General features: G+C 37.5%; 1 protein-coding gene across 2 annotated transcripts; it reads right to left on the bottom strand.

Moving 5' to 3' along the window:
• Window positions 1–24377, bottom strand: LOC140138775 (AP-3 complex subunit sigma-2-like). 2 transcript variants are annotated; one of them, XM_072160542.1, is made up of 7 exons: window positions 24202–24377; window positions 16991–17082; window positions 16127–16156; window positions 12673–12784; window positions 9098–9169; window positions 6205–6312; window positions 1–437 (listed from the first exon to the last, which is right to left on the bottom strand). In XM_072160542.1, exons 1-7 carry the CDS (start codon window positions 24268–24270, stop codon window positions 327–329), a joined length of 594 nt encoding a protein of 197 aa, XP_072016643.1. In that variant the 5' UTR covers window positions 24271–24377; the 3' UTR covers window positions 1–326. The 2 variants fall into 2 exon arrangements, with proteins under 2 accessions (XP_072016643.1, XP_072016644.1); XM_072160543.1 differs by lacking the exon at window positions 16127–16156.

Here is a 24377-nt window from a genome sequence, read left to right on the forward strand (position 1 = left end):
GTACTCCGGATTATTTTGACATGTGCCGACAAACTTTAAGATTTAAAGTTAGTGCTTGTTTTCGATGATGCACACAAAGGGCTATGTATGCACACACACCTTTATAACCCTCAAGTTTGAAGACACAAATAATCGTTTGATGCTGGTTTATGGTGATAAGTGCCGGAGGTAGACTATTTTGGTCTCAATGTGTGACAAACCACAAACCAATATGGCAGATTAACATCAGCATTATGCATGCATGGTGCAATTCTGAGTTAGTACTCTTTGGGGTCTAATCTCTTTGTGACAGACACAGTAACTAATGGCGGCAACATTCGCCACCTTTACTTGAACGATGGTAAATTTGGTAATTGGATATTAGGCGTGGGAATGTTTGGAAGGTTGATGCTCTTAACGGCTGCCGCTGCTCTTGCTGGTGCTGCTGATAATCCAGCCTAGAATAGAAATAAACAGAAAACAATATATTGATATAAAGCATTCTTTAAATAAAGCAAATATCTATTTCCAAAAAGCAAAAACCTATTTATATGATACAAACATTTAAAAATTGACAGTTAAATTTACTTAAATTTTGCGATCGCGAGATCCTGAGTGGCAAAACTGACTTGAAACAGCGATGAAAATATTGCTGTAACTTTGATAATACCGTAGAATTCTGTCTACAGGCGTACGAGGGGGTATCAAAAAGTTTTAGAAATCGCCCAGAAGTAAAAGAGCTATATCAATGAAATTTTGTCAGTGCAATCACTGGTCCTTATGTACACTATGATGCAAAAATATAGTAGGTTTACTTTTTTTTTACAGGCGCTAGATATCAGTACCTGCCAGCGTTCGAATTAAGAATTTTTTTGAGGTTGTCCGCCGGACAACCTCAAAAAGATATTTGGTTGTCCGAAAATATTTTTGGTTGTCCGAAATTTATATGAACTTTTTGTGCCGTAAAAAATTAAGTTGCAAGTTTAAAACAAGAGCACCACTGGTGCTGTAGCTCATTTGTTATGGGTTATGGTCAGGAATACCATGCGTAGCTATGTATAGCCATGCATAGATATGTATAGCCATGCATAGCTATGTATAGCCATGCATAGCTATGTATAGCCATTCATAGTATAGCCATGCATAGTTATGTATAGCCATGGATAGCTATGTATAGCCATGGATAGCTATGTATGGTCATGTATAGCCATGTAACCATGTCATGGCCATGTATAGCCATGTATAGCTATATATACAGGGCTGCCAACTTTGAAAAACACATTTCAGTATTCTCAAAATCACCATAGTGCTGTGATCAAGCACAAATCAGCATTTTGAAAATATACTTACGGTTCTCAAGATATTTATTTATTCAAGGCATTTATTTATTTGTACCTTTTGCTTGTCAGTATCCTTTGATTTTATTTTGTTTAATACAGTTTTGTTTGTATATTTAATGTCTTGGATGCACCATCGGATAGATGAGTGCCACTGATGTAAAAGCAATTTCCAAATAAAAACTTGAAACTTAAAAACTACAACACTTTCATGGTAAATGGCATGCATAGCTATGTATAGCCATGCATAGTTATGTATAGTCATGCATAGCTATGTATAGCCATGCATAGCTATGTATAGCCATGCATAGCTATGTATAGCCATGCATAGCTATGTATAGCCATGCATAGCTATGTATAGCCATGCATAGCTGGCATGCATAGCTATGTATAGCCATGCATAGTTATGTATAGTCATGCATAGCTATGTATAGCCATGCATAGCTAGGTATAGCCATGCATAGCTCAGGGGTGTCTATTCTTCCAGAGAATTGAAATTATTCCCTCACCCTACCGCGCTGTGTCACACCCGTCCCCAGATTCTTCCCCAACTGAGATCCCCAAAAGGGAAAATTTTAGGCTGTTTGCTATCTACATGTACTTTTCCTTATTTTCTTGTTCCCTCCCTTCCCTGCCTGAATATAGGTGTGTTGTCAGACCAGAAACTTCTTTATACAACTGTTAGGCTAAGTTGTGAGTTGTTCTATTCTGTCTTCCCTAAAAACATCAAATTCTTTCCTAGATGGTATAGCACTTGTTCAGTGCCTGTATGGGACCATGACAATCCCTCTCTGACATTACAAAATCCACCAGTCGGCACAAGCGCCTCGTTGGCGCACCACCCACCCCCTCGAGGAACTAGAACTAGTTCTAAGATGGTACAGTCTGGACACTGAACCATTGCATCCAAGGACTAATGGTTCAAAGTGAAGACAGGCTGGCAAACACCTCTAGGCTCTTTAATATTTTCAGAGCTAGCTGCAATTTACTACTTACAGGGGTGTGAGAGTTCAGCTTTTTTGTTTTGATTTTCAGGGTTTTTTTGTACCAGAACACTTGCTCTGTACAACAGTATAGGATCTTCCCAAATTGCAGCTTTTTGCTAGGTGTTTTTAGCTTTTTGCTAACTGTTTTCAGCTCTTTTATATATGTGGTGACTCACATGCCCCTGATTTATAAAGCCTTAGAATTACAATTCTTCTGCAGCAGATCAGTTCGGCATTGAACTATTGCATCTAGGCCTAGGGAAGGATAATCAGGGATTTGGATCTAAAGCTGAGGTAAGGGAAGATAAACTTGGACAATAGAGCTGTTTAATTAAATTGATGATTCTGTCTTCCCTTAGAACCCCAAATGCTTCCCTAGATAGGCAGATGTCCAAAATAAGAAGAAAATGGATTTTGTGTGAAATATGCAAAGCAGAGCTCTCTTATTTTGTGTGCATTATTACCTATAGTATGACCACTAAGTAACTATTGCCCAGGCATGGAAGAATAACACTGACCTAACTTTTCCCTGTTTTATGCTAAAGTCCATGGTTTCCCTCAAAATAATTATTTTTGGGATGGGAATTGGACCACTACATGTATGCTAATGCTATGTACCCATTATAATTCTTCCCTAAATGACACTTGATGAATTCACCTACCCCGTAGAGCAGTCACTGCCATGCCAGCCAGTAACCATCTATTTCATTCCAAAAATAGCCATAAAACATAATAATACACGTTCTAGTTATATATTTTCCCCCCAAATTAGTTAATTTTATTTTTAATCTTCCTTGAATCCTGTTTACTTTCTTTTATTTTTGCCCTCTATTTTTTTTCTTTTTAAATGCAAAATTCTTCCCCAAAGGGGTAAAATTATTCCCTCCCCTTTGGGGGCGATTAACGGAAGAATAGACGCCCCTGGCATAGCTATGTATATTAGCCATGCATAGCTATGTATAGCTATGGATAGCTATGTATGGCCATGTATAGCCATGCATAGCTATGTATAGCCATATGTAACCATGTCATAGCCATGTATAGCCATGTATAGCTATGTATAGCCATGTATAACTATGTATACAGGGCTGCCAACTTTGAAAAACACATTTCAGTATTCTCAAACCTCAAAATCACCATAGTGCTGTGATCAAGCACAAATCAGCATTTTGAAAATATACTATGGTTCTCAAGATATTTATTTATTCAAGGCATTTATTTATTTGTACCTTTTGCTTGTCGAGTATCCTTTGATTTTATTTTGTTTAATACAGTTTTGTTTGTATATATTTAATGTCTTGGATGCACCATCGGATAGATGAGTGCCACTGATGTAAAAGCAATTTCCAAATAAAAACTTGAAACTTAAGAACTACAACACTTTCATGGTAAATGAAATAAATAAATAAATAAAATTTTGCACACACATCTAATTTTCCTGACTTCATATTTCAAACAAGTGCTCCCTTCAATCTTCAGAACAGGGAACGGCCACTAGCCTAGTGTTTATCCCCAGCACTTCCCTGTTCAGACTTTCTGTTTGTCTGTTTTGTAATGTCAGAGAGGGGTTGTCATGGTCCCATATACTGATATACTAGGCCAGTGCCAGTCAAAAGGACATTTCACCTTGATTAAATGTTTACATAACTAATTGGGTCAAGATGTGTGATATAAAGTGTAAATGAGTGAGATGTTTGTTCATAGTCAGGGTTGCCAACTAACAATTTGGTAGCCCAATTAGTTCTGATTTGGGAGAATTTGAGACACTATTTGCTCATGGCTCTTGCACAGAAGTAAGGGCCTATAGACAGCACTAAGCCCAATTGGTGCTAAAAGCAACACTGAAAAGCAGACATTGTAGCTGCACTGAAACAGTAAAGTTCAATAATCTCTTTTACAAATTCGCACGATCAAGGAGTTTGTACAGTGTTTGTAATATGAAAAGCACCACAAACAGTCTACATAGGAGACTATTCCATGAAATTTGGTAGAACTTTTCGTAAGAAAATGCTCCAAAAATGATACTTTCTGTCCTAATTGTTTTAGCTAAATAAGTAACAATCATGAACCATCATGCAAAGATCGCTGCCTCAAATTACCAGATCCATTGCTCAAACGATGTAGCAAGAGAAAGGAAAAAACATACACAAATATGGACTATGCCTATAGTGCATTGCGTTTACGCAATGAGCTAAAAACATACACTGCCGTCAGTATTCACATGTCACACACCTTTCCCAAACTCGCCTTGTTGCTATTATAAAATATCAAATATATCCAAGAAAATACAGATTTAATGTCCATCATTTATTTATCATCAATAAATTCATATTTGTGCTGGATTTTATGCTTAAAAGCATCAGAATTCCCCCGGGCAGAATTCATTCTTTTCAAGAAGTCAAAAGACGTAAACATGAACATCTCCATTGATAAAGTATCTCATTAATTATTCATGAGCTCATTGAGTTTCTATGGGTTTCTAATTTTCTATGCATGTCAGGGTATAGCTTTAGGGGGGGTCTTGAAAGCAGTGATGTCAGAGACTGGTGTCAGAGGTCAGGTCACTCTGGTCAGGTCATGAGGTTTTACCAGGGGCCCGGCCATGTGCTAGCTAGCTTGTGTACCGTGCACCGATTGATATTGCACACCTGGTAAAGGCCAAGGTTATCATGATGTTTATAAAATACTTGCTACAAATTTATGGGAAAACAACATTTTTAGTCATGATTTCTTCTGAACATTTCAAGATTTATGCAATGCATTTTATGGTAAGCTTACTCTGTAACATTACATTGGTACACATTTTTATGGTTGTCCCTCGGACAACTGCCGTCAGCATTTTGGGTTGTCTGATGTTCATTGTGGTTGTCCCGGACAACCACTTATTTCGAACGCTGGTACCTGCCTATCTAACCGCATAACCAGCAAAATGGAGAAAATTGAGGCATGTAGCATGATTAAGTTCCATTTTAAGGGTTACAGTGCCCAAAAAATCTGTGATGAAATAAAAATTCATTTTCCAAAAAGCAACAGTGACAATATCACAATCACCACCGAAGATAACTTTCATTTCATCATCGATTTTCTAGGCACTGCAACCCTTCAAATGCAGGATCTTAATAACGCTGCTTGCCTCAATTTTCTCAATCTTGCAGTTTATGGGCAGTAGCAGGTTATTAGCATCTAGCGTCACCTGTAAAAAAAGTAAACATGAATATGAGACCATTTTTGCACCATAGTGTACATAAGGACCAGTGATTGCACTGACATTGATATAGCTCTTTCACTTCTGGGCGATTTCTAAAACTTTTTGATACCCCCTCGTATATGCCTCTAATTGAGGGTTTTTTTTTTAAAAGAAAGATATGAAAAAAGCAGACACCCTCCACAAAAACATTACAATAGATAGGGTCTTACAATAATACATGTTTGTGCTGCTGCTTGGATATAGCTGCTCAAACTCCCAATAATATTTTTGTGGAGGGTGTCAACCTTTTGTCTCTTTTGTCATTTAGGGACATACATGTATGCTTGTAGCTGGAATTCTACTGTATTTATCAAAATTCATTGGGGCAAAAAGTATTTTGTAGCAGTGGTAGAGATATAAAAAAAAAAGATAACACCGGAACGGTATCGCCATCTGTTTTGAAATGGCAAGTCAATGTTTGCCAATCGGGAGATCAATTGATTTGCCCAGCGTTGTTTAATTCAATGTGAATGAGCGCCGCTGCCTTATTTGGATATGATCCGCTTTTATTTGGCATCGAAAAATTCTGTGCAGTTTTGTAAGTACGACAAATTACATCAAAGCTTCAAATGGGTAGGATCCGGGGGTAGGATACTAGAATTCATACAATTTCAAAAAGGAAAATGAAAAACAATTTTGATTGAAGAAGACTTACCTCTTGTTTTTCCAGTTTACTTTGTTCTTCTATCCTTGTGAGAATTTCTGTCATGTTGGTCTCTAATACCATACCGCCCATCACTAATTCTTGTAAAATATAGTGTACCTAAACAAAAATTTAAGATTTTATCAGAAATAAAGGAAAGTTCAGATGCAAAATGCAATATACAAAAGGGTGCTTTGTGTATGTAATAAATATTGCAATTATTTGATAGTGTTAAGTATTCTAGTGCTTGGTTATTATACAAATATTGACTGCTATGAGGGGCACAGTTAAAATTATAGGCCCGAGGTGATGTCAAAACCTATGCCCAAAGTGAAGCTGCGGGCACAGTCACGGTTTAGACATCACTGAGGGCCTATAATTTTAAACTGTGCCCCGAATATTAAGCAGTCACTATTTGTTTTATATACAGAATAAGATAGATTCTTCTCATTTGATTGGTTAAAATATTTCCTGAGCTGACAAGGCCTACAAGCTTTTAACTGCATAGGCCTTGATTTTGAACTGTAATTTAAAGTAAAATGCACAGTCAGTCATTGACATGACTGACAGTGCATTCAAGAGCAAGGGTGCAGAATTTGGACCGATATCCACCGATTTCATATCTAAAACCCTACCGTTTCTGTGCTAACATCACACACTGCCGAGTCTTTATGTCATAGTAATTTGTCTAAAAAGTGACATTTGGCAGGTATAAATACTTGACATGTAACAGATTGTAAACAAATCACTGCACTCACTATGGCGGTGAAAGGTTTGTTGTCTGCAAGGAGAGTTCAAATTCATCGTGAACTGTGCCCGCACGCTAGTCTCTTTTACAACACTGTAATCAACGGCGACCGTACAATGGGTGCGTAATGTATACGAGTGATCTGTGTATTCGGGGTTGCGACTATCCAATTATTTATCAGGCACAGTTGATTCTATGCCTCGGGCACAGTTGATTCTATGCCTCGGGCACAGTTGATTCTATGCCCCGGGCACAGTTGCTTATGATGATAAAAAAAGAGGGCACAGCTATTTTAATGACTCCACTTTTAACCAATCAGATGAGAGGAATCTATATATGAGGTATATAATAAATAATGATTATACTATTTGAATGAATCAATAAACTATTCGCCTGTTTTCTTGAGAAACCTTTGATATTCTGATATTTCTTTATATTAAATTAAACAAATGCAGTGAATGGCGTCTCAAGGAGTCTCTTAATGACCTTGATCTTCCACACAGGGTTACTTCATTTGAAATCTACATCCCCTTTGTCAGCGTTCAAATAGGGTCGGTCAGCCGCCATTGGCTCTGTAACTTTTGGCCGGGCCGGTAACTTTTCTGACTGGCATCTACTTGCCGACCCGGCTGGCCGGTAACTTTTTAAGATCAAGCCCGGCTGGCCTGTAACTTTTTGAGGCATATTTCGAACACTGCCCTTTGTGGCAGACAGGCCTCAAATTTCAGTGAGGCCACCAAGGCCCCTGTTGCTCTTACACTAGGGTCCACAACATGTTTATCTATCAGAAGCACAGTTCTTTAACCCAAATACATTGGTACATTCATTGAATGACCTTTGAAAATTTGGGTACAAACACTCATACTCTGCAACTTGAGGTCAAAATTTGCACTGTGATTGTTTAATTAAGGTTACTGAACTATGCCACTGGGACAAGGCCATTGTGGTCCATAGTATTAGACAGTTAGACTTTGCCTTGGTGGCTCTCAATTTCAAAGCATTATTTGGAAGTTGTGCCCTTTGCTCACTGGCCTTGAAAATGAGTACCCTTGAAAAATGAATTTGGAGGCCTGGTGGGAGAGGGTAAGGTAAGGTCTTCCATAGGGGGTGGATGGATTTCAAATGGAATGACCCAATACTTTTATGCTTTCATAAAAAAATGTGGGTACAACATCCAGAAATATATAGTAATTGGTATGAACTATTTGAAAGCCTTCATCTCAAAAGTAAACTGTCAACTGAAAGTCTTCAATATAGACACAACATGTATACACAATTTTGCAAAGACCATTTGCACTGGCTGCACTACTCGTCCTGATCATCGCGTAAAAAGAACTAGGTCACACTGTGTCACGTGATGCTACACAACTTGTTCAGCCAACGAGGTCCCGGTGTGATGACGATGCAATTCAATTAGCCAATCAGAACTCCACTTCCGGTCTACACTGCAAACAGCGCTAAATCGAGCAGTGCAAAGGGTCTTTGCAAAATACTATAATGTGCAGTATTTCAATAAAGGAGCAGTCATTATTAACACGGGGGGGGGGAAGGGGGATGATTTGAGGGGGAATGTGAAACTCTTTGGTGAGCAAGAGGGGGAATGCAAATTTTTTTGCCAGGAAAGAGGGGAGAATGTTAAGTTTTAAGGTTATTAATTATTTTAAACTGTTGCGAATTGGTAGTTCACAGCATCTTACGAATGGTAGTGAGCTTTGGCAAAAACTGCATTGCTCATTTCATAGCGAGCGTGTAGAAGAATTAAAATATCACAGATATATTTTTATATGTGCTGCGGTTCTTGAGTTACGTTGTAAAGAGGGCTGAAACAACAACACTTTTGTAAAAGCATACATAATAACTCATTAACAACAATAAATTAAGCAAGTTTGCAAAGTATACGATTTGTAGAATGAACTTTTGCAAAACATCAAGGTGTTATTGTTCAATAATATATTGATCTAGGTAATGAAAATCGATTTTTAGGTGGCTTCGACCAACAATACCTCGTCTACCCTTAAGTGGAGAAATTTCATAAAATATGGGGGGAATGCGGAATTTTTGAACGGAAGCGAAGGGGGAACGCGAAATTTTTCGTCAAAAAATTCCATTTCCCCCACGGTGTAAATAGTGACCGGTCCCAAAGAATACTCTACTCACCTTGTCAACATGGAATATAAGATCTAATTCACATACATTTTCAAAGCACTTGTCTAATGTTTCCACAAATACCTAAGGATGGAGACAAAATAGAGAACAATATGTATTAAACTGCATGCAATGTTTCTCTGTTTAACCTTACATATCTAAATTCGTCGGCTGTATTCCATAGTGGCGTATAGTGGGGCACCCATGAATAAACAACTTTTCGAGAAAATCGGGATGGAACAATTGCCACTTTAAAATCGAGCTGTGTAAATCAGACAATCATCATATTTGGTAAATGATGTGACATATCTGTAGTAAACTAAATAGATTTAATTTTTATATATTTTTCAAAAGAAATTAATACATAATATTGCTGGCAAACTGAAAACAATAAGTGCAAAACTATACGTCACTATGGAAAACAGGCAAAACGCAATACCCTAACCTAACGTTAACCTTACGCCACCTCGATCGCCGTGTAATCCCTATGGCGTTACTTTTCGTCGTTTGTATTCTATAGTGGCGTATAGGTCGGATACGTCACTATGACATGTAGCGAGGTGTACGCCACCATGACATACAATGTTTTTCATTTTTGCCGATATTTCTTAATTATAAAATGTGTATAAAAAGTGGCGTATGGTCGATACGCCACTATGGAAAACATAAAATTTCACTTTCTAACTATACGCCACATTTAATTAATTAATTACTAATTAATTAGCTAATTTTGACAGATGAGACTTAGAAAAATGAAAGAGGACATCATTAAAAACATATTTGCCAATTTTCAAAAAAATGACCAAAAATCACTATACGCCACTATGGAATACAGCCGACGAATTATTGGACCTTATCAAACCTATAAACCACACTGGACTTTCAAGACAAGCTTTTAGCAATGATGCTTGATTCAGTCACAGCAATGCCATTAATGTTTCTTGAATTTCTTCTTTTAGCATGATCGTTGAAAAACCATGAGAAAGACTAAGCTGAAGTGCTTTAATTATTAGTTAAATTTAAGGGATCTAAAATGAGCGTTTATTATGTTTCGACAGTATTTTTGTGAGACATGAGAGCACCTCAGGCGTATCGAATTGCATTCTGAATACGAAGCATGTCTTTCTGATATCAAATAATTTTCATTTTTAAAATCATTATATAATACAAATTTTATTACAAATTATAAAAATTTGATATTTTTCAAATTTTTGATATATAACAGTCCTTGAAGTAAATTATATAAATGTAATGATATATTCTTAAAGTTTATGTAGCTGGGAGGAAAAGCCGACGATCAATTGAAAATTTTGACCTTTCATATTGAAGATATGGATTTTTTTTCCCAAAAGACCTATTTTTTTTGGGTGTTTTGGGAAAAAAAATCCATATCTTCAATACTGAAAAGGTCAAAATTTTCAATTGATCGTCGGCTTTTCATCCCACCTACATACACTTTAAGTATAAATCATCAGATTTATAAAGTTTACTTCAAGTACTGTTAAATATCAAAAATATCAATTTTAATGATTTGCCATAAAATGTGTATTAAATTGCTAATTTCAAAAAATCAAAATTATTTGATATCAGAAGGACATTCTTCAGATTCAGATTGCAATTCGATATGTCTGATGTGCTCTAATGTACCACAATAAATACTGTCCAAACGTTCATACCCCTTCCCTTAACCTTACATATCTAAATTATTGGACCTTATCAAACCTATAAACCACACTGGACTTTCAAGACAAGCTTTAAGCAATGTTTGATTCGGTCACGGCAATGCCATTAATGTTTCTTTAATTTCTTCTTTTAGCACGATCGTTGCAAAAACCATGTGAAAGACTAAGCCTGAAGTGCTTTAATTATTAGTTAAATTTAATGGTTTTATTAAAACCCAGTGCTCCTCGAGCCGAGTGTTGTTGATGTTCACCGATCAAAATATTAGTGATGGCTGAAACGTCTCTTGCTTGCTTGAATCATTGACATTTCTGCAAATCAATTTTTTTATTAAAGCCCACCCCTCACCTCTGAAGTGAGCCCACCGCTGAAGCTGAAGATTAATTTCAATGCTGGTGTACACTACTCAAACTAAAATAACTACATATTTGATTGAATTGATCCTTAAAGTGTCCAGTATTGGTAAAATCGTGCTAACATAAAAAGTTTCTGCATAGATGAGTTGACTTCTGACGTCATTGCCTGGCAGTATGCGCACACATCATCACAATTTCCATTGTTTTTTGCCTGGCAGTATACGCGTGCAACATATTTTGTTCAGGGGGTGTAAGAAATACAGATTTCCACTGGAATAGCCCAATTCTAAGTCATCTTACCCAGAGGATGTTTAAATACATTCCCATAACCCAATGCGGTTTCTGGCCTTGGTACATGTATGTCTGCCTTTTGTACACATGATGTGGCACAGTTGACCATTCTTAACATTGGGATTGTGTGCAAATATCTGGTGTTTTCATCCTTTTATTTAAAGGGGGGGGGGGGTAACCCTATTGGTTTTGGATTGTCTTGAAAATTACATAATAATATCAAATATCACCCCCTTTATGCTGCTTTGTGAGAAAACGAGAGCATTTTCAGCGTAAATGTGAATAAATAGCCAAATTTGCAATCCAATACCTTGGTATACGTGAATTGCATTCTGGGCAGGCAAGCAACCACAACAACAATTCCCGTTCGTATGACGACAATGCTGTACAATGCCCGGCCCGTATTGAACGGAAAATATTTGTTTTTTCGTTTTTTTTTAGAAAAAAAGGAAACAAAATATATTTCCCTTGCAATATGTACATTTCAAATGAATATAAAAAAGTTTGGGTAAAAAATGGAGAGGAAAAAAAACCCTTCCGATACCGGGTTTTGAACCGGGTATCTCTCGGGTAAAACATAATGCGCTAACCGATTGAGTTAAATAGCCCACTTCGTCCATCTTGGAATTGTATAACTATATATGGCGTACCGTCTCCTCGGCAGTTAGTGTCGTTCACTTTTTCACAGAATGTGTATGACGCGAAACCAAAGTAGCTGTTGAGGAGACTGATTTTCGCTCATAATTCCCTGCCCAGAAACCAAGTAATATTTAGTATTTACAAAATGGTAGCCTGTAAAAACCGCTGTGTTTCATGATTTCTCTGGAAATACATCGACTTGGAGCGTCAAATTTCAGGATAGTAATGAGAAAAATAGTATCTATTATGTGACACCAAAACCTCATCAACAATGAAAAAAATCGGGGGGATGATGCTGTCGATCGGGTTACGGACCTTTAATATTCCAAAACAGTGAGACTTATGAGTAAAATCATAGGCCTTTTGAGATAAAAATTAATTGCAGTGTACAATAGCAATGTTTTCTATCAGAAAATCAAATTTTATTTGATAAGTCGTGACTATTAGCTTGTTGGCTGTAATTTTGAAATCACCATTGTGTGTGTGCGGTAATGGGGACTTTGCCTCTTTTGAAATCACCATTTTGTGTGTGCGGTAATGGGGACTTTGCCTCTTACCTGTATGAAATCACCATTTTGTGTGTGCGGTAATGGGGACTTTGCCCGGGACTTTGCCTCTCACCTGTATTAAATCAAGAATGCCTAATTCACTTTCTGAAGAATCTACACAGAAGACAAAGTACAGGGTGGCATAATGTCTGTATACCAGCTTGAAATCTGAGCCGCCAATCAGACTGAAAGAAAAACATATACAAAAATCACTTAGGATTAATATCAATAGTCTGAAAATGGACTGCTGCCGTCATTCGTTAACTTTTTGGGTTGACGAATGAGAAACTTACATGTGGTGTGCAGGTATGAGAATGACCATCCATGAAAAAACCTGAAGTGTTTGAAAAAAGCCTGAAAAAGTGTGTGAAAATGGGCTAAAAGGCCAAAAACGGGCTGAAATTACAATGTAAAAGAAAGTGCGGAAATTTGGACAACGAAAAAGCCTGAATTCAGGTTTATACCTGAAAATTCTCATGCCTAAATTCTCATGCCTGGGTACCACAAATGTGTTAAAAAAGTGTTGGACTTTTCCATCAGTTTCTGGTGACCTACATTGTACAACTGCGCAGTTTTGTCCAAACTGACCACATTTATTATTGAATACATATTTTTAGAACTTCAGAGCGCGATCTTGCCATAAGGTCGCGGTACACGGGCGCTGCTATAGTCAGTCGTGCTATGGCACACAACGCACAACGGTAAGATTTTCGGTCGTCAAGCGCTACAAACATAACACAAATACATGCGAGCGTAGACGTAATAGACGACTGAATGATTAGTCCAGGGACTGCCTTTTGAGGAGAGCGCGAGCAATCGCTCTCTACTGCTCTCCTTAAATCTGATATAGGAGAGTGATTTTCAGCTCTCCTTAGTTGACCATTCTCTCTTTACATTCTATTGTAAATGCTCTAAACAGCTTAGCCCTACTATAGGGCCTTTTAAATACACTATATCTGAGAACTGCTAAAACCCACTAACCGCTCCACCCGCTTCTGGGGAATAGCAATCACAGGGTTAGCAGTTCTTTGGATAGCCAGTAAGCCAGGTTTTATGATCTACATGTAGCATGGTTTTGCATCACCACAGTCAAAAGTTCCTATACTAGTAGAGCTAAAACAACTCTCCTTGAAGGCTCCAGAAGAGCTATTTCATGCTCTCCTGCAAATTGTAAAAGACAGTCCCTGATTAGTCTAGTATCTACAGCTAGAATTAGAACTATAATATATTCTACAACCTATGCTCATGGATACTCAGCAACATGGTTAGCAACTTAGCATTAGTACTAGTCTCTGAAGCTTGGGATCCAGAGAAGTGAAATGGGCTTTCAAAGACTCCTCAATGCACATGTTAACGCTTCCTTCAAAGCTTACGGTGCATTTTAAAACCAACAGAATAATATCACTCCTTGCTCACACAGCACATAACACAGCACATATATGCGGATATGCCCCAATGGCACATAAATATACTACAATAACTTCATAAACATTTCGAATAATTACTCCGACATTCTTGAAGTTGTAAGTAATTTTGAAATGTGCCTGCATGTCTAAGATCGTTAGGAGAGGGAATACATGTACTCCTATGGGTTAAGAAAAAACAAGGTGCAGTGATTTATAGTGCACTATGCACAGGCACAACACCTAGACGTTGGTTAATCCACAAGCCTCAGCACACTTAACAGAATGTCGCTGATCACTACCACCATATATTATTCCACAAATCATTAAACAACAATACAGGGACTTGCAGCAAAGAAGCGCACACCCTAAACATTCCACAATCGACCTTCCCAGTGCAGCCATGATCAGCTCCCCGAGTTTTGTAAAACGTTACAACGAGACAATTAGCATAAGTTCCTTGTCCAGGGGAATTTCAAGCTAACTCAATTTCACACGAAAGTGTACTAACCACTGCCAAGGTTCGACCCTGCAACCTCTTGCACAATAGTTGAATGTCTTATCGATTGAGCTAAATTGACTGCTTGTTTGGAATTTTAAGTGTTAACCCTAAGTACACCCCAATGGGTGTTTTGTTATTGGAGGGGAAGGCAGAACCGAAAAAGGAGAGAAGATGAACAAAGAAGTCACTTTGGTACCTCAGGAATTCGAACCTTAGACCCCTCCCGTGCCAACCACATGATCACTGACCGGTAGGTAGCCACAGCGGTTTCGCTGCGTATATGACTTGGGGTGATTGCGTCATGACATCACATGGGGTGCATGTACATACATGTGCAGTGGTATTCATTGTTAGATTTGGCAGTATAGGGTCAAGACTTCTGTAACACCCTTTATACAAAAGTGGTGCCCTGAATGGCTAATTGCATCACGTCATAAAATATTGGCACCTTATTCGCGGGACAAGCTGCATATCATCCCATGGCCTAGGCTTGCTATTTAAATATTTTCATGCGATAAACAGGCTGCGTGCATCGGCAAGTGCGAAAGCACCTTCTTGAGAAGTGTAGAAGTTCATACACCATATATATTTGTTCCATTAAGTGCCCAGGGTGCTGAACAAGGGTGAAAACAAGAGCTTTTCTAGTCGGACTCAGTTTGGGAAAAAAGGAAGTCCTGAAGTGAGTCGGGACCAGGACTCACTTTAGTCTAAAACAAGACTTACTTATTGTTTTCGTAACAGTCAGAATTTAAGCCAAAATGGTTTAATATCTTATGGCACAATAAGTCTGCTTTTTGAACAACAATAATAGCTCACTGTCAAAAACCATTTAATAGTGCAGCACTGTGCAAAATAGCTAGTTTACACACCAAAATAAACGATATGACATCTGCAGTTGCAGATTGTCTTTTAGGTGCATTTGGACAACAATCTTTTAATGGAATATCAACCAGTTGGGACATTTTTTGTGAGTTTTGGCTAATTCTTAATTTTGCCTTTTTTAGAAAACACTGGCATGTTTTTTTGCTGTCATTAATTAAGCAAAAGTTTAACCCGAGGGTAAAGCTCAACCAAACTCTTTGGATGGGGTGGTTAACTCATATTGCCAGGATAACAAAGCTAAACTACCATTGTTCAGGGGAGTTTAAAAACGAGGTGGTTTGTCCAATAGAGGCTGTCAGCCTTTCGCCATCTTGTGGGTACAAATGATATGCGGGATTCTGCGTCGGACACTACGCGCAGGGCGCAGCTTGCCACGCAGCTGTTATCACGCATCACCACGGTGATTTTGCTGTTCACGCATGAAGATCGAACGCCCATCGCAGCGTGTACCCACAAGATGGCGGCATATGACGTCACGCTGACGGCCTCTATACGAGGTACTACTTTTCACAGTGATAGTACCGCATTCTAGAAGTTGTGGATGACGTTTATTGGGGCATGGGCACTTAATAGAACAAGTACGGTGTATGTGTCTAAAATTGGGTCCTACTGTATTCCTTACCAAAAGCTGATTTAAAATGTGCAAACCCACAAGCATTTTATTAAAATAAATATTTCATATTTCAAAATGGACAGATTTGATATGAAATCAAAATCTGGATTCAAAATTCCCAACTCACTTTGTGAGGTCTTGGCCAAGGCGAAAAGTTCTATAAAAAAAACAAAACAAAATAAAACTAAAAATGATAGCAGGTATGGGTATGTATGTGTGAAGCTTCATTTGTAAAATATAAGCAAATACATGTATCAGTTTTGACATTTCCAACCTTTTTAAGAATGAGACTCAACTTCTTAGGAGGCCGGACCACTTGCGACTTTGGGTCAGATTTGTCTCATATCCCTGGGTAGTCTGGCAAACCCGACGTTAGGCTATTCCAGTTTAAATCCACATTCCACAATCCCCTATGGAAGAAACACAGGGAGTGTGAATTCCACACAGGGTTACCTGAATGGGTAGTGACTCCATCTAAAATTCACACTCCCTGTGTGGAGATGAAGGCCATGTCATATGGATTTCCACTGTAATAGCCCATTGGAGCTCATGATCCCATTTTGTGGATGTGGTTCACGGTTCACTGGTTAGGAATTCTAACCACTGCCACTGATCTACATTGTATACTATGCATGATAACCTCATGGGCACTACTGGCCATATAATCGGCTAACAACTACTTTCATTGGTTTACAAAGAGGGGTACAATATATCAATCATGTATTGAGCCAATCGGATTCAGAGATCTAAGAATAGTCAGGGAATAAGTTTAAAAATTGCCAAGAGATCTAAAAGATCATATCATGTACATTGTAATTAACCAATCAGGGGTTATGTAAGGATAGTCAGGGGATAAGCTTAAAAATTGTCAAGAGATCTAAAAGCTCTTTTTTGATTGGTTACACCGATGATTATACCAAGTAATTAACCAATCAGAGGCTCTGTAAGTAAGAAAACAGTGCCCATGGGTTTATATGATCGGTATACACACCTTCCTCCTTCTAAGAAATTGCACACATTGTCATCTCTCTTGGATACTAAGTGGAATGTCTCTCTCACTATCTGTTGTTGTACATCTTCATTCTGTAAAAGAATATACATTTTTTTATATATTACATTTGTATACTATACATTTCGAGGGTTGAGAGGCAGAAAGCCAGAGCAGTTCTTCTGGGGTGAACCAAACCTGCCTGGTTATCAAATTAATCAGTTACAAGATTATCTCTGAATTTGATAGTTAATAATAGCTAATTGATGTTTTCATGTGAGTCAAACTTGCACTTTGGCAAATGACATGCATAAATGTTGTGCGATTTCAGTGATGCGACATGCACATTGCTCATCTTCAACTCAAAAGTTGCGACTACAGTACATGTAAATGACTTTACTGTGCAAGTGTCAGTTCCAATAATTGGAACTCACGGCTCCGACCGTGAGTTCCAAGGAGCTATGTGTATGTGTCGCTGCAATTTAGCGTGCATTCACCCTACTCACATGCATACATAGTCGTGGAATGGACTCTTTGCTGCTCTTAAAATCATTCAAAAAATCATCTTTTTAATAAGTTGAGAAATCACAGATGACATACATTGACAGTGACACACGACACGTTTCTAAAGTGAGTATTTTAGTACGGTAATTCAAACTTGCAAAAATAAAAACTTGGAGCCACCCTATGGGAGTATCTACAACTTGAGAACAAGTTCTCAAATGTTCGAAATTTGTAATTACCGTACTACAACTAGTGCAAGTGTAATCCCTATAGGGAAATTTTACAATATTTTGAAATTTGGACACCAGAAACTTGGAGATCACAGGATGTAGGCAAAAATCTGCATCGGAAACCCGAAAGTGAACCAAAAGCAGCCAAAAGTCAGAGTTTCTTGTTCATAGTTCGTCATTTTAGAGTGACTTTTAAGCTTACCTATAAATGATTTTAACGGGGAATTGTCATGCTAAAAATGACCTCATAAATGGCCCCCATTTGGAAAATGAAACACCTCAGGGGCATTTATTCAAGGGAATACGGTATTTAGGTGGGCCATTATTGAAAATTCTTCAACTTCTCAGGGGGCACATCCCACCTGCACTGTTAACGTGGCGCATGTGTAGTTCACCACGTAAACTTGTATGGCTCATTGGCTCAAAATTCGGACCGCTCGCCATTAAGTTTAGGCCTACTGCTTTCTGTGTTTTGAAATTTGTTGACGTTTTAACAATCCCTGATTCCCGGTTGATTATTTTAGCTGTGTCACGTCACATGCATGATGCTGGTGGGTACCAACCAAACTTCTGAAAAAAACCCTCGATCGCCGATAACGATGTGATATGGGACTTACATAGGATTACACAGAGATATTTCTTGCCAAAATTTGACCATTTCTAGGCAAATTAGCCCTACTTTGTCTGCGTTATGTGAAAAAGGACAGTCTTAAGTAAGTATAAGTGCAACGCTTTTGATGTTTTGGGAGACTGGGAGGGATCATAATAAAAAAATGATGGAGCCTATTCTTGACTGTAATATTCCTTCACCACATTGCCGTACGGTAACAGTAGGGGGGTCACACATTTGCTCATTATGTGTCTGCATACGACCCATAAATGAACAATGGCATGTTTTGAGCATAAAAAATATCAAATTGTTTTCTTCATACAGACTCTAAACATTTTGAAATATTTATTTAGTATATGTGTAGTTACAAAAAAATATTTTTAGGTCTATTGACCTTTTGAATTTTACACGGCGGCTCTGTGAAAGCACCCGATCATTTATCAGCAAAGACCAGTGTCTGGATCCGCAGAAGAAATTAAGAAATTGCCTTTAGAAAGCGAGTTTTTCGACCCGGTGCCAACGATGTAGTGAATTTTAAAGTTACTTTTTCTGAACCATGAGAAATGTATCTTTATTTTGGCACAACTTGTTTTTTTCTACGATAAATTTGAAAATTTGATGTTTTTTGCCCGAAACGTGTGTATTTTCCCATAGGAAACGTCCAAGGGTGAAATTTTGATATGATGACTGTAGATGATGAGTTACCCTACTGTGTGCCACATGTGCAATCAAATTGAGACTCCTTTTTCCTGAATCTCCACAAAAATATCTTTCTTTTGACGTAAACAAGAAATTTCTAGGATGTTGGGTTCAAAAATGGCAATATATTGAAACATTTGTTTTTTGGCCATTTTCCTGTGTATTTTCCCATATAGAAATTGTTGACCTTACTTGTGAAGTTTTCATATTTTTCCATTTCTGGAGTGTAGTTATCAACATATTATGACCAACTTGTTGTTTTTATCTTAACTGCAGTGGTCCAACTTGAAGTCCTAGAGTTGTTTTACCTTGAATATGGATGTACAAAGTTGATATTTTTTATTCCGTGGGTGTCCGTAACTTGCTGTTTCATTCTGTAGCACTTTTTTTACATTGAGCGCAATTTCCTTGATTTTCTAGATTTTTCCCACTTTGGAGGCAATTTCTCACAATATTTTGATGCACATGAAGCTTTTGTTGTTGTTTTTGTGTTTCAACCCAAGGGTTAGAGTTGGCTTAGTGTAAATGCAGCCATTCACAATTCATATTTTTAATCTGAGATTGTCGTAAACCTGCAATTTTATTCTGCAAGGGGTTAAAATGAGAGTGCGACGATCCTTGATTTTGGTGTTTTAGTCCATATTTGGAGTAATCTTTTTCAAAAACTGAAGCAAATGATGTACCTCTTGACATATGGGTAAGTCCATATGATATCAAGGAGGTCCCCACCTGACCCCCTCAGATTTGCTTTATATTTTAGTCATATGTTGTACCTGTAAAAATATTAAAAACCTGCAAATTTGAGGTCTGTAGCTCTTACGGATTTTCTGTGGCAGCCATTTAAAGTTGAAGTATGGGGTTCTAAATTTGGACTCAAAAGTTGCCCTTTAAATAAATGTCATCTTTGGGAGTCTGTGACTTCTTTACAAAAAGAGAGAGAGGTCTGAAACCTTGTATACACACTAACTGCATGACAATTTGTCAAAAAGTAAAAAAAAAAATTAATCTGTAATTTGCGTTGTGTCACGGGGTCATTAAATATGCAAGAAAAAATGTAATGTTTTGTAAACTGGCAAGTTTAGCCCCTCTAAATTCACATTTTTGTCAGATTAATTATTTTTGTTGTCACTGATGCTAAATATAGGATAAATACAATACATATCCAAACAATTGAGGTCACAACTCATTTACATTTCGAACAGCGCCCTCACGAAGATGAAATTTATTGCAAATTCAACATTTTCAGGGGGTCCAAAGTCGATGTGGTCCACCTTCAAAATTTATAAAACATTTTTTTTATATGACTACTAGTCTTATATTACAACTTTGCAAAGTCTCAGTAATTGTCTAGGTTGACTTCATATAAAACGACAAGCCCAAAGTTGACCATTTTCTTATGATTGCATGTACTGCAAAGGTGCCGAATTTGGAAGGCTTAAAGTCAAATTGGCCCCAATATTGAAAATAAAATGGAAATTAAACTTAAATAGGGCCAATAACTACGCATCTAGTCATTTATTTTCAATATTGTGGCCATTTTGACTTTTAAACCTTCCGAATTCGGCACATGTGAATTTAGGGGGGCTAAAACTTGCCAGTATACAAAACATTAATGTTTTAGTTTCTAAATTCACATTTGTTGTCAGAATAATTGTTTTTGTTGTCACTGATGCGATATATAGGACAAATACAATGCATATCCAAGACATAGAGGTGACAATTTATTTACATTTCGAACAGCGCCCTCGCAAAGATGAAATTTAAGTTGCAAATTCAACATTTTCAGGGGGCCCAAAGACAATGTGGTCAACCTTCAAAATTCATAAAACATCACTTTTATATGACTACTAGTCTTAAAGTACAACTTTGCTATATCCCAGTAATTTTATAGGTTGACTTCATATAAAACGACAAGCCCAAAGTTGACCATTGTCTTATGATTGTATGTACTGCAAATGTGCCGAATTCGGAAGGTTTTAAAGTCAAAATGGCCACAATATTGAAAATAAATGACTAGATGCGTAGTTATTGGCCCTATTTACTTTAATTTCCATTTTATTTTCAATATTGGGGCCAATTTTACTTTAACCCTTCCAAATTCGGCACATTTGCAGTACATGCAATCATAAGAAAATGGTCAACTTTGGGCTTGTCGTTTTATATGAAGTCAACCTAGACAATTACTGGGACTTTGCAAAGTTGTAATTTAAGACTAGTAGTCATATAAAAAAAATGTTTTATAAATTTTGAAGGTGGACCACATCGACTTTGGACCCCTGAAAATGTTGAATTTGCAATAAATTTCATCTTCGTGAGGGCGCTGTTCGAAATGTGAATGAGTTGTGACCTCAATTTTTTGGATATGTATTGTATTTATCCTATATTTAGCATCAGTGACAACAAAAAATAATTAATCTGACAAAAAATGTGAATTTAGAGGGGCTAAACTTGCCAGTTTACAAAACATTACATTTTTTCTTGCATATTTAATGACCCCGTGACACAACGCAATTACAGATTTTTTTTTTTTTTTTTTACTTTTTGACAAATTGGGCATGCAGTTAGTGTGTATACAAGGTTTCAGACCTCTCTCAGATTTTGTAAAGAAGTCACAGACTCCCAAAGATGACATTTATTTAAAGGGCAACTTTTGAATCCAAATTTAGACCCCCATACTCCAACTTTAAATGGCTGCCACAGAAAATCCGTAAGAGCTACAGACCTCAAATTTGCAGGTTTCAAATATTTTTACAGGTACAACATATGACTAAAATATAAAGCAAATCTGAGGGGGTCAGGTGGGGGACCTCCTTGATATCATATGGACTTACCCATATATCTATGACTATGTTGAAAGACTCAGTTATACAGCAACTTAAAGTGAAAATCAGACATAGGAAGCATATAATTTTGATTTTTTTAGTCTTCAAACATGCCATATTGTCGAAAACATGCGTTTTTATCCAAATCATGCTGAAAAACAGCAATTTTCGGAAATTTTAAATTAGCGTAACTCGAAAACGCTTTATCCAATTTGAACCATTTAAATTGCTATCTTCATCTTTTTGCAAGATGCTTCTGAAAAACTTAATGCCAAACATTTATATTGTAGATAAAATAATGATGTGACCCCCCTAGTAACAGTCTTATAATACGATGGTAGTCAGGCTCAGCCCTCGAATTAAGGATCTGAAGGGGCACGGCAACTTTTTTAGGGCAAGTTGATAATTGCCGTGGATTTTCACTGAAAAGGCAAGGCAGCACGGCAATTTGTAATATTTCAAAAGGGCATCAAGGCAACTGTTGAAAATTTGAGAAGGGCACCAAGGCAATTTTTCAAAAGCGAATAGATGCATTGCCGTCAGCTGAATTCGACCCCGAATTCGACACCAAAGTAAAATTCGACTCTCAACTTTACACTAAAACTAACCTGATTGCTTAAAAAACCTGTTTTAAAAATAAGCAAGCAATCAAATATCAACAGTTTAATTTACTTAAATTTTGCGATCCCTAGTTCTGAGCTGCAAAACTGACCCGGGAAAACTGACTTGAAACAGCGATGAAACAGCTGTAACTTTGGTAATAATATTGATCAAATTCGCCGGGATAAAAACTATTTCGTGCAAAAAATATCTAGAGATGGGCTTACATGTAAAAGATAAGACGATACCGGAAGGGTATCGCCATCGGTTTGCAATGGGAAGTCAATGTTTGCTAATCGAGAGATTAATTGATTTGCCCAGCGCTCAGATTTTGTTCATGACACGAGGTCGAGGAAGCTTAGCTGTTTAGTTACGCTGAAGGTGTTTCTCTGACCAATCGAGAAAATGAAGTCATTTCTAGCAACCAGATAATGTATAAAAGCCGATGTGATTGGCTGAATATGTACGCTTACGTAGGGGAAATGAATATTAATTCACAACAAACTATTGTGTATACTGTGATTGATAGCTGGGTTACGATGCTCAAAATAGCGATCGTGTTCAATATTTTCGATCTAATTTTCCACAATTTTGCGGGGATTTAACCAGTACTTGTTAATGATTTTATAATGAAGGGGCAGGGCTGGCCGGCTAGGGCACCCACGGCAACTTCATTTAGGGCACGACAAGTGACTGCCGTCGGTAAAGGACATATTTTGAGGGCATTGCGGCAATGGGGGTGGGCACCCACGGCAATATGCCGTCGGTGCCGTGGGTTAATTCGAGGGCTGGTCAGGCTCACATCACACACTATAGGTGGCGCTATTCGTCCATAGGGAAGTGGAATGTGCCTGTACAGTCCAAAAATGGCTTTACTGTGGGGCTCAATGGAAAAAATTACTAAAAATAAATTTTGACAACCAAAACCTAAGTGATGTTGACTTATGTTGGTACTGGCATAATAATGGATTCATAAGCTATCACATAGTGCAATCTATGATCCACCAAGTGGACGCTTGTTAAAGCGCAAAAGCAATTTGTGTGTAAATCAAGACCATCCAAAACAGCTTTCTTACAGTAAAGAATAGGAGGTCATCTGGGGTCACATACAGTAGTGTACATTGTACATGTGCCTGCTGTCACAATTTCACACACAAAATTTTGGACAATTTAGCGACACTGTTTTTGTCTGTAACTTCAAAAGTATATGCACTAGAAACATGATTGACCCCTTATTGTTTAGGTAATTTGATTCTCTTTCAAATGAAAGAACTTTCAGCTAAAAATATTGAACTTCAAAATTTTATAAACATACCTAAGTCGATGGACAGATAGTATCAGTTTGTGAATGAGGACATCGTATAAGTTCCTTGTACTAGCGCATGTGCCTGCTACACAGCCACCTCTGCCGGGAGGTACTGAACAAAACTGAAGTTTTTATATTCCCGTGAAATTTAGCATTTTTTTCACCTCGGTCACGCTCGCTGGTTTAACTGGTTTAATATGACTGAGCTGCCTATCTTCGACTTCATATAGGGCCTATGTCAGCTCAGGCTGTGTTCATTCTAGTATAGTTCTTTTACGCGATAATCAGAGAGAGTAGACGGAAACCGCTGAAAGAATTGGCTGTATCTATAGATATAATATGATCATCATAATGATTTTATATGATGCATGATAAGCATGTAATGTAAATGGGTGCAAAATTTTGCACTTCTCCCATTTTAGTGCCACATAAGAAATACTTACATAATATGAATAGAACTTCGTAAGCCGAGGCTTTCCGTGGTTATTGAAGACTAAGATTCCTTTAATCATGATGCTTTTATGAAAATGTGTTAGTATTGGGTAAAATTGGTTAAATTTGCATCATCTTTTCATCAAAAATGCTACCGAAGCTTTCCTGTTTCATTGATTGCTTGCAG

The sequence above is a fragment of the Amphiura filiformis genome, chromosome 18 (genome assembly GCF_039555335.1).
Source record: "Amphiura filiformis chromosome 18, Afil_fr2py, whole genome shotgun sequence".
Classification (NCBI taxonomy): Eukaryota; Metazoa; Echinodermata; class Ophiuroidea; order Amphilepidida; family Amphiuridae; genus Amphiura; species Amphiura filiformis.

Coding starts and splice junctions, on each gene's coding strand:
- LOC140138775 (XM_072160542.1), bottom strand. CDS start 24,270: ATGATTAAAGGAATCTTAGTCTTCAATAACCACGGAAAGCCTCGGCTT. Junction 9,170..12,672: donor GCATTCTTGATTTAATACAG/GTGAGAGGCAAA, acceptor CTCCATCCTTAG/GTATTTGTGGAAACATTAGA. Junction 438..6,204: donor GTAAACTGGAAAAACAAGAG/GTAAGTCTTCTT, acceptor TTTCTATTCTAG/GCTGGATTATCAGCAGCACC.